The sequence below is a fragment of the Phaethon aethereus genome (assembly GCF_964289735.1).
Source record: "Phaethon aethereus genome assembly, chromosome: 5".
In the NCBI taxonomy this organism is placed as follows: Eukaryota; Metazoa; Chordata; class Aves; order Phaethontiformes; family Phaethontidae; genus Phaethon; species Phaethon aethereus.
In genome coordinates, this window is record NC_138579.1 from 44370466 (window position 1) to 44383644 (window position 13179).

The following is a 13179-nucleotide window of genomic DNA, read 5'->3' on the forward strand; positions in this document are numbered from 1 at the left end:
CAGCAGAACTGGTCTTTCAGTCTATGTACTTTCAGTGGTGGGACTGCGTAGATGAAAATAAAGTGTCCCAACTCTTCCTTAAAGTCCATTTCAAATGGTTGGGCCTCAATTGTATGTGATAATATGTTTTTTTAAAGAAGTGGGGGTGGGGGGAGGAGGGGGAAGAGACCACTCTGACTCAGATTGCAGAAGGAGTTTGCAGCACTGGTAAGAAGAAATAAGCAAGCGCCTTTTTATTTTTAAACTGTGCCCAGTAAGTACTAGTCATTAAAACACAAGCACTTTACTGGAAGCACACTACAACTCCTGAGAATTCTTGTGCAATTAATTGTTTCACCCATACTGAACAGTCACAGTACACTTTCAGACAAACCATAGTGTATAGTCCCTTCATTAGTCATTTTGGACCTACACAGCGACTCAGTCAGATTCTTTCCACACTATTTACCTTCTAAAGTTTATGCATGACTTTTAATTTTTTTCATCATGTTTTTGCAAGAAATAGAAACAATGAAAGAACGGGATAGTTATCAGCAACTTAAAAAAGGTTGTGCTTTGAGTAGCAAATCTTATCTTTGGATTAACTTAAAATAAAAACACTTGATTCTTTATAAATTGTAACAGTATGACCAGATTTCACTCAAGACAGGTTTTGTGCTCTGACCACAGAGGTGATGTATTTAGGTATGCCAGTACACCAGAACTGCCAAACCAGTGCTACAAACACTGCTCTTGGCTGTTCTGCATGACCCAAGCAGTTTCCCTCCTTCTCTCATTACAGAAACACCACAACTTTTTGTTATTATGGTCTGTATGTAATACTTTCATTCTCCCCTTCCCCCTTTTTCATGGTTGACAGATTCAATTCAGTCAGACAAGATCTCAGACACTGCACAAAGGAAATGAGCTCATCTAGCATGCCTGGTGCCTCCCAATGTTTCAATGCACTGAAGGAGCTGTTATAAATAAAATCTCTACAGGACAAGAACATAGGTGCAGGAGGAAAAAGGGTGGGTGTTAAAAGAATGCCGAACTGTTTCACTGCAGTGATTCAGGGCAAATGACGAGTGAGACTAAAGAAACAAAACCTGCAACGATTTTCCTTGTGGCTGTTTCTGCATGTTTTTCTAAAAGTAGATTTCTAACCCTCCCCAAGAGTTACTTACGTCTGTGGAGCTGGGGCTAGGCAGGGACACAGGCTGAACAGCTGCGGGAAAAGTAAATGTGGTCTCTGTCTTTTCATTTTCAGGGGAGTCAGGATAACTGGACAGAGGGGACGTGGGGGTCAAAGCCCCGAACCCCAGCACCGTGTTGTATTTAGGTGGACGACCTACATATTAACAATAGGGAACACAAAAAAAAAAAAAAAAAAAAAAAAAAAAAAAAAAAAAAAAGAAAGGAAAAATGATCTTACATACCTTTGGCCAGTGGTCCTCATTGGCTAGCGTGAAAAAGGAAATGATGTAGCACAGAGAGGAAGTTAATATAAAAGTTACAAGTGGAAGGACAGAAGCAAAGATTTAAACATTTTTTTAGAAATCTTTAAGTAGAATTTTGCAAGGAAAGAACATTTAAAAGATGTATTTCAGAAGGAAATAGAAATAAGCTCTGTAGAGGGTTAAAGAATCACTCCCACAAAAGCAGCGCGGGGACACTTGCCACTCCTAGAAATGAGGCTATTCAGTTTTTAGGGCAAACATGTTGGCATCAAAGCTAGAGAGAAGCTACAATAACTACTGTTAAATCCTTTCTACTGTTATCCCACACCTCCCTATTTTTCTAGTGCCAGCATAAATCTACACAAAGGTGAAGCCCTTTATCAGAGGCCAACACTCACCAACCCCCTCCTTTTCTTGCCCTTTTCTTAAACCCATTCACCCACAGATCAGCACTTTCTACTCTACTGGTACATTTTTTAAATTAGGCTACCTCAGGAACAGGTCCTGTTGTCTGACCCGTAACACCAGCACTACAGTTGTAACCTACCACCTTCCACTGTAACACCACCCCCCAATTCTGTATTTTTTCTTAGACTTTCTCAGTCAAGTAGGTTTCATTATTCACAAGTCCTATACGCTCCTTTAGACTAGCAGAAGTGCAAAGTGTGTTCGTAACAATTTTCCTAAAATTACGTATGCAAGGCAAGACAGCAAAAAAACCAGTATGTAACCATCATTTCTGCCTCCCTTCTCCAGGGTAATTTATGGATATGTAAACATAAAGGAGTTAGGATCTAGGAATAATTCCCCAGATCTTATGTTTACAGATTGTCAGTCTATACCTATTAACATGCTAAACCTTGCATTTAAGGTCTGGATATGTTCCAGAACTAAGTATGTCCTTGGAAACGGATTTCTGATAGTGATGTCCATGGCTGAAATTTCTGACATGCTCAGCACCATCTAGAATTAAACTAAAGCTCTCAAGGGCACATGCTTGCATAAGCTCTTCACCTAATATATTGCATACTAAATCACAAAACAAATGTATACATCCCCATCTTTTGTCAATTGAAAATGTGTGCTACTAATTTGGTGCTGATGCAAGCTTGGTACAGGCTCACAACAGGGTGTGAGAAAAAAAAAGAGTGTAATAGCAGTCAGTGCAAAAACAGGCTAAAGAGAATATCAAGTACAAGAGCATGCAATCATTTTCATTGATACAGTAATAGTTCACAATGAGTTATAAAATAGAATTAAGAAATCATTACTAGAAGAAGGAACATTTACTTATCCATAGAGTAAATGCTCTCTCTCTCTATAAAATCTACATCATATCATTTTAAAAAATACATTTAATGTTATTAGAAGATGGCAGTAGAGACTGGTGTCTTTTATTTAGAAACAGCATAGCTGCATAAGTGTCAGCTTTGCCACACTGCCTGCTGGACTGAAGAGTTTTATCAAGGAGAGCACATGTCAAATGAATATTTGACCTTGCAGCCATAAAACAAAGATAATGGAACTGGTCAGTGCTAGGTAGGGCTGTGGGTTTTTTTAATCTGATTGAATTACCTTTTTTTAGACAGCAAACTCAGGAGTAGAGAAGGTATTATGAGTCTTTAAGGACTGCAGAAAATCATCAAAAACCAGGGAAAGATTGTCATATGTGTGTGGTTGATGCCATGCACAAAAAATGTTAGTGTGTTCTCTCCTATGCTGTTCTGACTCATCTGTTTCACCATAATCGAAGTCTTAAAGTTTCACCTGTTCTACGGAAGGATTTCTACTGAATAATACCGCATACTTGTATGACAGATCATCTCTCATTTCAGGACAAGGGGCATTCTGGTTGCAGAAAATGCTTAGTATGAGCATGATAGCCTTTCTTGCTCAAGGTAAATTCTTTTGAAGGACCCATCTCTACTCCCAGTGGGGAACAAGGCTTTTGTCACACTAAGTTTCCTCTCCTATTCAGGGCACAGACACTTTTTCCATAACCACCTTCTTCTTGACAGTAGCAATACAATTTAGTTATTAACAAGAGGATCTTGACAGCAGTTTTATACCAGTAAATTATGTTCAAATATCTCACCTTTCACTTTGCTCTGTCTATGGTATTTTAATATTTTTTGGGGAGAGTGAAACTGAAATGAAACATTAAACTGCCTAATAAAACCTGCTATGCTCATCCCTAGAAGTCATGATCTTTGTCTACCATGGAAATTTACTGGACAAATGAAGGAGAGTCATTCTTTGTTTTGCTCTTCAAATCAACAAGGGGACTGCAAATGGAAGATGGAGCAAGAGGCATACAGCAGGGAGACAGGTCTAAGTATAACTCACCTCTTTTACGTGTCCCAGGATGCATTGTGCTGTTCAGGTATGTGACTGCACTCTTCTTGCGCTGCAGGAAAGAATATAACAATTTTTTTTGGATAACATTTTTGGCAATAACTGTATGCAATAGCAACATCACAGTAGTACAAAATGAGTCTGCTCTGTTTTCTGAAGCACAGCTTCAGAAAGGTTAGCTTTTTACGCTCCTTCTGACACCCTGACTGCTTCAGGCTGAAACGCAAGTTGACCTAATGGTAAGACTAACACACAGTGACTGCCATTTAACGTCAGCTTTACATAGGAGAAGGCAGAAAAAGACATAAGTATTAGAAGAACGTCCCAATGTATTTAATACTTAAAAATCTGAGGGTCATATCATTGCAATGGCCTTCTGAATTATAGATGATAGCTTGCCTGAGATAGCTTAAGAGGTAGAAACATGGCAGAAAGACACACAAGCTCAGAATGAAAATACCAGCTTCCCCCAGCAAAAAATTAATACCTCAGGCTCAAAAACGGCTCCACTGTACACTGGATTTGCTGTTGTTCTTCTTTTCCTCTCTTGTCGCTTACTTTGGATTTCTTGTAAAACAAAGCATTCAGGTCAGAAAACAATGGCTCTCAGAAATTATACAAAGTCCTCAGAATTTAGTTTGCGTGTGAAGAGAGTTGTGAAGATTTCTACAGAACACCAATCATGCTGAATATAGGCAACTTTGTTATATTTCTAATTTCTGAAGGTTTGAAAACTAAGAGCTGACAAGGAATACAAATACAGTGCTCAACTAACTAATGAAATGATGCCATCTTCTCACCAAGTACTCCACAACTAAGACATTTTAAATTCATGGTCAGTGTAATTGAGATTTAAAACAAAAAGCCTCTGGTAACCTTGTTGATACTTAAAAATACAGTACAGAAATATGCAAGCCATTGAAATATTAGGTTGTATTTCACTGTATAGGATTAAGGACTTTAAATTATAAAACCAATTATAATCTATTAACTCATTCGCTACAGATTACAGTCCCATGAAATCATGAAATAAATGAAAAATCCAGATGTGCATTAGAGTAAAATTATCCATGGTATAACTTTGTAGATACGGGGGTTGTCCAGAAAGCAATGGGATTGTCACAAATTTCTTTCCTACCATCGGAGCATACACCTTCTTCCCAACCACTGATCTCCACTGCATAAACAACTGCTTTGTTTCAATGTAATAAGAGGAATGAAAAAGTATACACAAGAAACCAAGTTAGATCAAGAGTACAGACATCCCAAATGTACTTTTGTGCAAGAAAATACTGCACTTAATACAGAAGAATTTTGAACCCGTACTTCCAATTCAGAATGGCCATAAACAGGGAGCTCAAGAACCAACTTAGACATTTTTCCTACCTTCCAGATGGTCATGAGTAACTAGTCCCAGAGACACCATGAAGGCAAGTTTCTGTGAGGGGGGAGAAAAAAAAAAATCATGACTTAGTCTAACCGTTAGGATGAGTTATGTCACTTAGGCTCTTTGAAGTCACTTGACAGGTAACTAAGCAACAAAAATGTAATTAGTAATACTTTGCTTCTATAAATCACTTTTCGTTCATGTATGTCAAACTGCTTTACAGATAGACAATAGTTCCATTTTCTAGATGGGAACCTAGGCTGAGATACAGGGACATGCCAATCGTTCATGATCACAGAGTTGGTAGAGACAGGAACAAGAAAGCAGTTTGTTTGCTTCCAATCCAGCATTGAACCAGCTATGTGACTGGCTCTTAGTAAATACCAACACAGTTCAACTGCCAGCAAAATACTGCTAGTTGAAGATCATTCTCCATATATTGCAAACTACAAGAACCAACTCTGGTTTACATGTGACATTTGCTAAGGGCTATGGCTTTCTTAAAGGATTCTAATTTTAATGCAGGAAGTGCACAGACATGTAAAAATCAGAATTTCTACTGACAACAGTTAACGCTCACACAGCAGTCAGTTTGAACCCATCTACAAAAACAAATGTAAGCATTTAGCTGTAATCAGTTCCAAAGCTCTGCATGGCAGAAAGGCTTTAAGAAATAAGCCATTTTGGCCACTCTTTTCCCCCAAAACCAACTGGACCTAAACTGGAATAAAACCCTGGCAGAATAGAACATAAATGATTCTTTCCATCCTGCTCACCAAAGCAGAAATATTTTATAAAGCAAAATAAAGACATTTCTCCAGCATTAAAAATAACTCCAGAAGTCTAAAATCTCAAAGTAATGGAAATCAACACTGTAATCTAAGCTGCCTCGTTGAAGGAAGTATCAGAGGGAAGTTATGATCTAACTTACAAAAGACTTAGAGGTCAAATGCATTCCAGGACTGTAAAATGCAATGCGTTATATATATTTAGATTTCTTATTCTGCAGCCTTATCAACTACTGCTGTCCAACAGGAATGCGTAGAATGTTAAAGTTAAGGAGTCTTGAGGGAACGGAGGGGGAAAAATCTTTTCTGAAGGACAGTGTTTCCTTTTTTCCTTAAAAGAAAGCTCTGGGTGTGTTCTGATACCTGTGGATTTTCTTCTCGTTTTGGCTTCGGTGCAGCAGGTGGAGTAACTGTACGACTTTCTGTTTGCTTCTCTTCTGCTTCCACATGTGGTTTAATAGTCTGAAAAGAAAGTGTTTCTCTCATTCAGTGATAAGAATGACTTTTCTTACTTTGACTAATAAAGCAGAACAAATACTTTTGCAGATAGAGGAGAAAAACAAGTTTAAAGCTGGCAGTGTACTAACAAAGACTTAATTGAGTAATCTGACGTGCAAGGAATATTAAAAAAAGTGTTTTCCTTTAACAAAGGATGAAACAGCCTTACCACCATTCCATTAAACCATGCAGCCACGCAAGCAATAAAAGTCATCCTTAAAAATTGACTCCATTACAGAAATGGAGTCAATCACTATACGGTATGGGAAAACTAATAGACACTTTAAGAAAAAACATCGCATTGAAGACTTCCAGGTAGAAACCATTCTGCATGGCACATGCATTTTGTACTTCTCACTCCTCAGTCTTCATATTTCACAGCATTATGAATGGTTCCAAAACTGTCTCTCTGACTCCTACGATCTCAGATGTTTCTGAAGCTTTTCTTTTCTGAAGTCATAATCTTCTGCAATGGTATCACAAACCCTGCATGACAATCCTCAGCCCATGGCATAGCTGTTGAGGCTACAAACTGAGTGAGATATGCTACAAGAGACAAACTTTTCCCCTTTATGATACGGAGAAAATATACCGAAAAACTCATGTATCATTAAACCACCACCTTTCTTCTGTATGTTTTTCAATTGTTGAATTGCCAGTAATTATTCGAGGAGCAAACAAATATTGCTGACATCAAAAGGAAAAGGCATCAGAAGTATAGTATTGTAGCAGTACAACTTCAAAACATACGGAAAAGGCACACATTGCTGAGTAACGAGGTATACAAGAACCTACTCATGAGAATTCATAAAGAGAACTGAGCATGAGCGTATTTTCATGCACATATTTTTCACAGTCTCCACAGGTGACTTCAAAAGGAGAATGTAACTTCAAGGCATATTAGTCTATGAAAGAGTTATAAGTGAAATTTATACTACTGTTATTTATATAAATTACATAAATATTGTACGTTTTAGATAATGTATTATATAGTATACTATATTATACTGTTACTAACATATAATATACAAAAGAGTTAAGTGAAACAGAAGATTGCTTTACTTGCACTGAATGGCAAGGACTCTCAGTTGCAATCACACTGACTAGACATGTTTTATTTTACAAAAGTCTTTTCTGGAGAGAGACTTGAAAATTAAACACCTAGAATTCTCTGTTTCTGAGGGCCTCCTTTCCACTCAATCAATCCAATTTAGTCACGAGGAACTATCAGTCTCCAGAAGCTGAGTGAGGCTATTTTGCCTCCAACCACAGGACTAGTAGAGCCCTGCAATCTAACTTGCTTATGAACTACTGAAGTTAAGACAGTAGGGGAAGCATAAAAACACTGAACCACGAGAGAAAGATTCCATTGGCCCATATTGAAGGAAATGGTATCTTCTACCCCAAGAGTTGCAAGTCATTCCATAATTTGTACTGTTGTTGGAACATGAATATCTCCAGTACCCACTGAAAATTTCTGCATGGTTGTCATCCTCTCCAAACCGGCACTGTAAAGCAATAAACCCAGTACATTGCATTAGTAGACACTTTCTTATCTGTACCTGTTTTTCAATGTTTGGTTTGCTGATCTGTACAGTCTGAGGTCCAGTGAGCCTGGTACCCGGTGCTGCTATCACGATGCTGGTGAGCTGTGCCATAGGGAAGGTTTTGGCTATGGTTGCTGTCTGCCCGTTAACTACACGAACTGGATGTATGGAGTTCTGAGAGTTTGGTAAAGAGGTGGGTGTGAACTTTGTTGTCAACATCACAGGCCTCTGAATAAGCTGAGGAGCTGCAAGCATTGGAGGAGGTGCTGGGGCAATAGGAATGTTATTTTGGGCAACTGGTTTAGGTCGAACCTAGCAAAAAAAAAAGAAAAAGAAAAACAAGAGACGGATTTGTTCATGTATCAGTATTTCAGATGAACTTTTTTACTAAGTCTTTCAATTCACCCTGTATAATCTGCAGCAGGTTGCTTGATTTTTTATAGAAAGTAATTTTTAGCATAGTGTCCTAAGCATGCTATGAGAAGGAAAAGCCACATTTTCAAACCTACTTGCATAAAACCCATACATAACTTTTGCATATGCAGTCACTGCCCCTGAAATGGTATTTGCATGCACAGACACTTATATTTCATGTTTATTGCCAAATGCCGTATCTGTATCTAAATCAACATATTGGTTTTGCAAGCCAAAAAAATTCATGTAGTATTTACAGGCACAGCTGAGGCTCTCATGTTAGAAGTGTGTCTCAGGGCTTTATACTGAGCCTCCAAGAAATCATGAACAGTTGACTGTGCCCTGAAAAAAATAATTAAATTTTTCAGCAAATCCCTGTTACCTCTGTCAATTCTATATATAATTTAAACACCTGCACAATCAATCTTGCTAAGCAAAAAAATTTTCAAGATTATACATTAATCCCTCATTAAAAGTGCTAAAGGGTACAGGTAAATGCAGTCATTACTCCTTTCTTCTTTCACAAGAAAGAAAAGAGCCACAAGAATCTTCCAATACTCCACCACCAATATTTGCTTATTTCTTGCCCATTGTTAAGTTTGCACTTATCACATCATTACAGTACAGAAGTAGAATACATTACTCTGAAAATAAAGTCTTTTTTCCTTATTTGATTCCTATTGTCCTATCTACCTTTAATACTCCATAATGCATTTTATCATGAAAACTAGGTCACATTCCAACAGATCTCACCATCCCCAAATCTTAATCAGATACCAGCCTATGCTTTCCTTTTTCCTTTTGTAAAAGATTTAGACTTTTATTCACAGCACCACACATTTCTTACAAATGAAATCGTTCCTGCAGTATGTTTTTTTTAAATGGAGAAGCAATCTGTGTCTTTCCTAAACCATGAAAAAAAAGTAAACCACAAGTTTTACTGCTCAGCTGCAAACAGAGTTCACACTGTTGCAGAACGTATTTCATACGGAAATACTTGGGAACAATCTAGAGACAAGTTGTTTTTCCTTTTTTGCTCCTGAACAGCAAACCACAATTAAAGCAATTTAAGGCTTTGGGTGAGGCTTTGATTTTGCTGACATCCTGCAAATAGGATAAAATATGATTATCGCATGCAAATTTCACAATCCCAGACTCATGCAGGTTGGGAGGCAGCTCAGGAGGTCTCTAATTTGACTTGCTGCTCAGAGCAGGGCCAACACTAAATGCAGACCAGGTTGCTCAGGGCTTTGTCGAGATAGGTCTTGTAAAACTCCAAGGACGGAACTTCCATAGCGTCTCTGGGAAGCCTCTTCCACTCTTAATTGTCCTCAAAGAGAGAATTATTTTCTTATATGCAGCCTAAGCCTGTTCCAATTTATGATCGTTGTCTATAATTCTCCTGCCAAGCACCTATGTCTCCATCTTCTTGTTAATTTCCTTGTTGATATCGAAAATAAGGCTGCTGTTAGGTTGCCCCCAAAACCTCTCCTCCAAACCAAACAAGCTCAGATCCCCCAGCCTCCCCTTGCAGGCTGTGCAGCCTGGAGAAGAGAAGGCTCCAGGAAGACCTTATTGCAGCCTTTCAGTACTTAAAGGGGGCCTATAGGAAAGATGAGGACAGACTTTTTAGCTGGGCCTGTAGCGATATGAATGGGGTAATGGTTTTAAACTAAAAAAGGGTAGATTTAGACTAGATATCAGGAAGACATTTTTCCCAATGAGGGTGGTGAAACACTGGCACAGGCTGCCCAGAGAGGTGGTAGATGCCCCATCCCTGGAAACATTCCAGGTCAGGTTGGACGGGGCTCTGAGCAACTCAATATAGTTGAAGGTGACCCTGCTCATTGCAGGGGAGTTGGACTAGATGACCTTTAAAGGTCCCTTCCAACCTGAACTATTCTATGAGTCTATATATTCCTGCCCCCCAGATATCTTAATGGCCTTCGCCCCTGGATTCATTCAAATTTATCAACTTCTTTCTGGTACCAGGGGGTCCAAAACTGCATGCTGTGTATCAGATCCAGTTTTATGATTGCTGAGGAAAGCTGCATCATCTCTTCCTTTAATCTACTGGCTGCGGTCCTGTTGGTACAGCCCAATATGCTACCTTTGCAGCCAGGGTACACTGCTAGTTTAGCTACTGTCAATCAAGACCTTTTAAGCAGTGCTGCTCCCCAGCCAGCCAGTCCCCAGCCTGTACAGGGGGTTAGTCCATCTCAGGTGCAAGACTGCCTTTTTCCATGCTGAAGCTCAAGAGATTTCTGCTGGCCCATTCCTCTATCTTGTCAAGGGCCCTCTGAATGTCAGCACTGCCCTCAAGAGTACTGACTGCACCCTCAAATTTGGCATCATCTGCAAACCTGTTGAGGATGAATTGTCCCCCCCACCAGATCACCAATAAAGACTGACAAAAATGATGTTCACAGAAAGTATCTCCTATCTATGCTATAATTAAGTTCCTTCTTTTATTGTGCTTCTTTGTACACTCACCTGTGGAAGAAAATTTGGACGAGGAGTAAGTCTGGGAGGAGGGATGAACTGCGGCACTTTTATGGGCTGAGGTGTAGCCTGAACCTGCTATGAGAACATAAGAGAGTTCAGTAAGAGGAAAACAGCTTTGAAGTCGTTCACCAAAATCAACATCCTGAACGTATTTTCAGACCTGATGTCCCCAGTTTTCCACTCCGTAAATAATTTTTCACGGTAACAGGTTCCTCATTAGAAATGTATTAACGACAGAGCTAATCTTACTTTCCAGTTCCTACACCCTTTGCTTCATAAATTTAGAGTATCCTTCCTTCTAGTTCAACTATACTAACTACTGTGCTCTGCAATCTAAAACCATTTCATTTGAAGATAATGAAACTCCTATTTGTTTTAATAGTTAAAAATTGGCTTTACAACAGACAGAAAATAATAACAGACTTTTGTGTCCAGCTATATGAACCCCTGGCCTTTCATACTGAATGGCATACAGAAGAATGAAAGAGTATCTCACGCAAATAGAAAAGATCTAAAAGTTACAACTCTTCTAGCAATATTAATGACACTGTGAGGGGCTCTAAATACACAACTGCAAGTTTTCAAAAGCAGGCCATTCATTTGAAACAATTAAGATCTGATTTCAAGGCATCCTAAGTACTTCCCTGTCTAACTGAAATCAGTTTGATGGAGCTGCCACACGATAACCTCTGAATAGCACTACCAGCTACCCTAAGTTGAGTACTTGGTGAGATTCTCTAAAATTAATGTCCATGTTCCACCCTTCTGTACTTCTGTCTACCCACATAAGATTGCAATTTACTTCAAAAAGGTCTTGTACTGATTAATTAATGCTTGGAAAATATTCTGAGATTTTAAAATTAAATTTGCTATAGAAACATAGATCATGGACTATTATTAAAACAGAATCACCTTCCCAAACCTCAGTAAGTTATTCAGCAAAGAAATGAAGCACAGACACAAAGGACAGATGAGAGTGGTGGAAGGGAAGATATGGGAAAAGAGAACAATAGAAAAAACTCCACTCAAATAGTCTTCTCTATTCTGATTGCAAACATATGCCTCATTAGGAAGAAAAATTACTTCCATTTGCATTATTAAACTGCATTTTTCAGTAAAGATAAATTGGATTCACGTTTAGTGAAGTCTTTAACCTTTACTCCGGAAGTAAAATGTCCCGGTCACGATGCTATACAATGCCTGGTTTCCAGACAAAGAAGCTATATAACCCAATTCTAAAACTTTATTTCTTTCATTTCTAGGTGGCTAACTATTCTGGAAAAGACTGCGTGATGTAATCAAAGCACTTTCCAAAATATATGCTTAAAGAAATAGGTTCTGTATATGTGTATGAAAAAGTGGTAAGTGAGGACACGGTAGTGGGCAGCGTTAAGTGATGCGTCTAACACCAGAGACTTTATCACAAACGGGAATAAGAGTGATTGACTCAAAAAAATCTAAGATGAAAACACAAACTGATCCAATGAAGAAAGTCTGACATCTCCTTTACCAAAAAGAAGAGTAGGAATTCTGCAGAACACAGCCACATAAATTAGGTAGGGGTGAAACAATTGCTACTACCCCACGACTACCAATTACTAACAGGGGAAACTTGACACAGAGGTGATAATAGCACTAATTTAATTCTATAACGTAAAAGAGTAATAACAACCCATGTAGACAGCAAATGCTTTTCTCTTAGACTATCATTTTAACAATGTCAACTAGTGAAGACTCACGACATGTCCCTACTATTCTTTCTGTGCAAAAACCTGTTCATTTATGTTTTTTCAATAACCTTCTCGTAAACTAAACCCACACACATCTGCAGGGCAAACACATGAAACGCTTACCAAAGTGACTGTGTTTTTTGCCACTATCTGGACTGCCTCAGCTCCTGGCCCAGTGACCTTATTTGTTGTCTGGAGGTTGACTGGTGCATTCTGCGCATCAGTGCCGAGGACTGCTTTCTGATTGTTGTTGATAGCAGTAACCATGGCAATGGTAGGTCTCTGACCCACAACAGAGGCAGGCATGGTCGCAGTTGCTGCTTTCAAGACGAGAGGTAGTGTCTTAGTGGTGATCATAGAAGCTGTAGTTACAGTTTTCTAAGGGAAAGAGAAAATACACTGTAAGAGACAGTGACACTTCGTATCAGACAGGTCGTGGGTTGGTTAGTCAGAAACCATAGACAGTAAGAGAAAGAAAAGGCAGCACTGAGTCTGTCTACCTGTTCACACAAGCAC

General features: G+C 38.8%; 1 protein-coding gene across 5 annotated transcripts in view; it reads right to left on the bottom strand.

Annotated features, from left to right (window-relative positions):
* The window catches only part of PHF21A (PHD finger protein 21A), a gene marked incomplete at both ends in the record, with an annotated part of 95019 nt that overhangs the window by 9696 nt on the left and 72144 nt on the right, over window positions 1–13179 (bottom strand). The window contains 8 exons of one of the 5 annotated variants that reach the window (XM_082000845.1): window positions 1419–1441; window positions 3786–3846; window positions 4282–4361; window positions 5181–5232; window positions 6333–6431; window positions 8030–8326; window positions 10922–11008; window positions 12787–13038. In XM_082000845.1, the coding sequence (XP_081856971.1) occupies window positions 1419–1441; window positions 3786–3846; window positions 4282–4361; window positions 5181–5232; window positions 6333–6431; window positions 8030–8326; window positions 10922–11008; window positions 12787–13038 (951 nt within the window). Of the gene's footprint in view, window positions 1–1166; window positions 1331–1418; window positions 1442–3785; window positions 3847–4281; window positions 4362–5180; window positions 5233–6332; window positions 6432–8029; window positions 8327–10921; window positions 11009–12786; window positions 13042–13179 lie in introns of all 5 variants that reach the window. The other 4 variants (XM_082000842.1, XM_082000844.1, XM_082000841.1 and 1 more) reach the window with 4 other exon arrangements.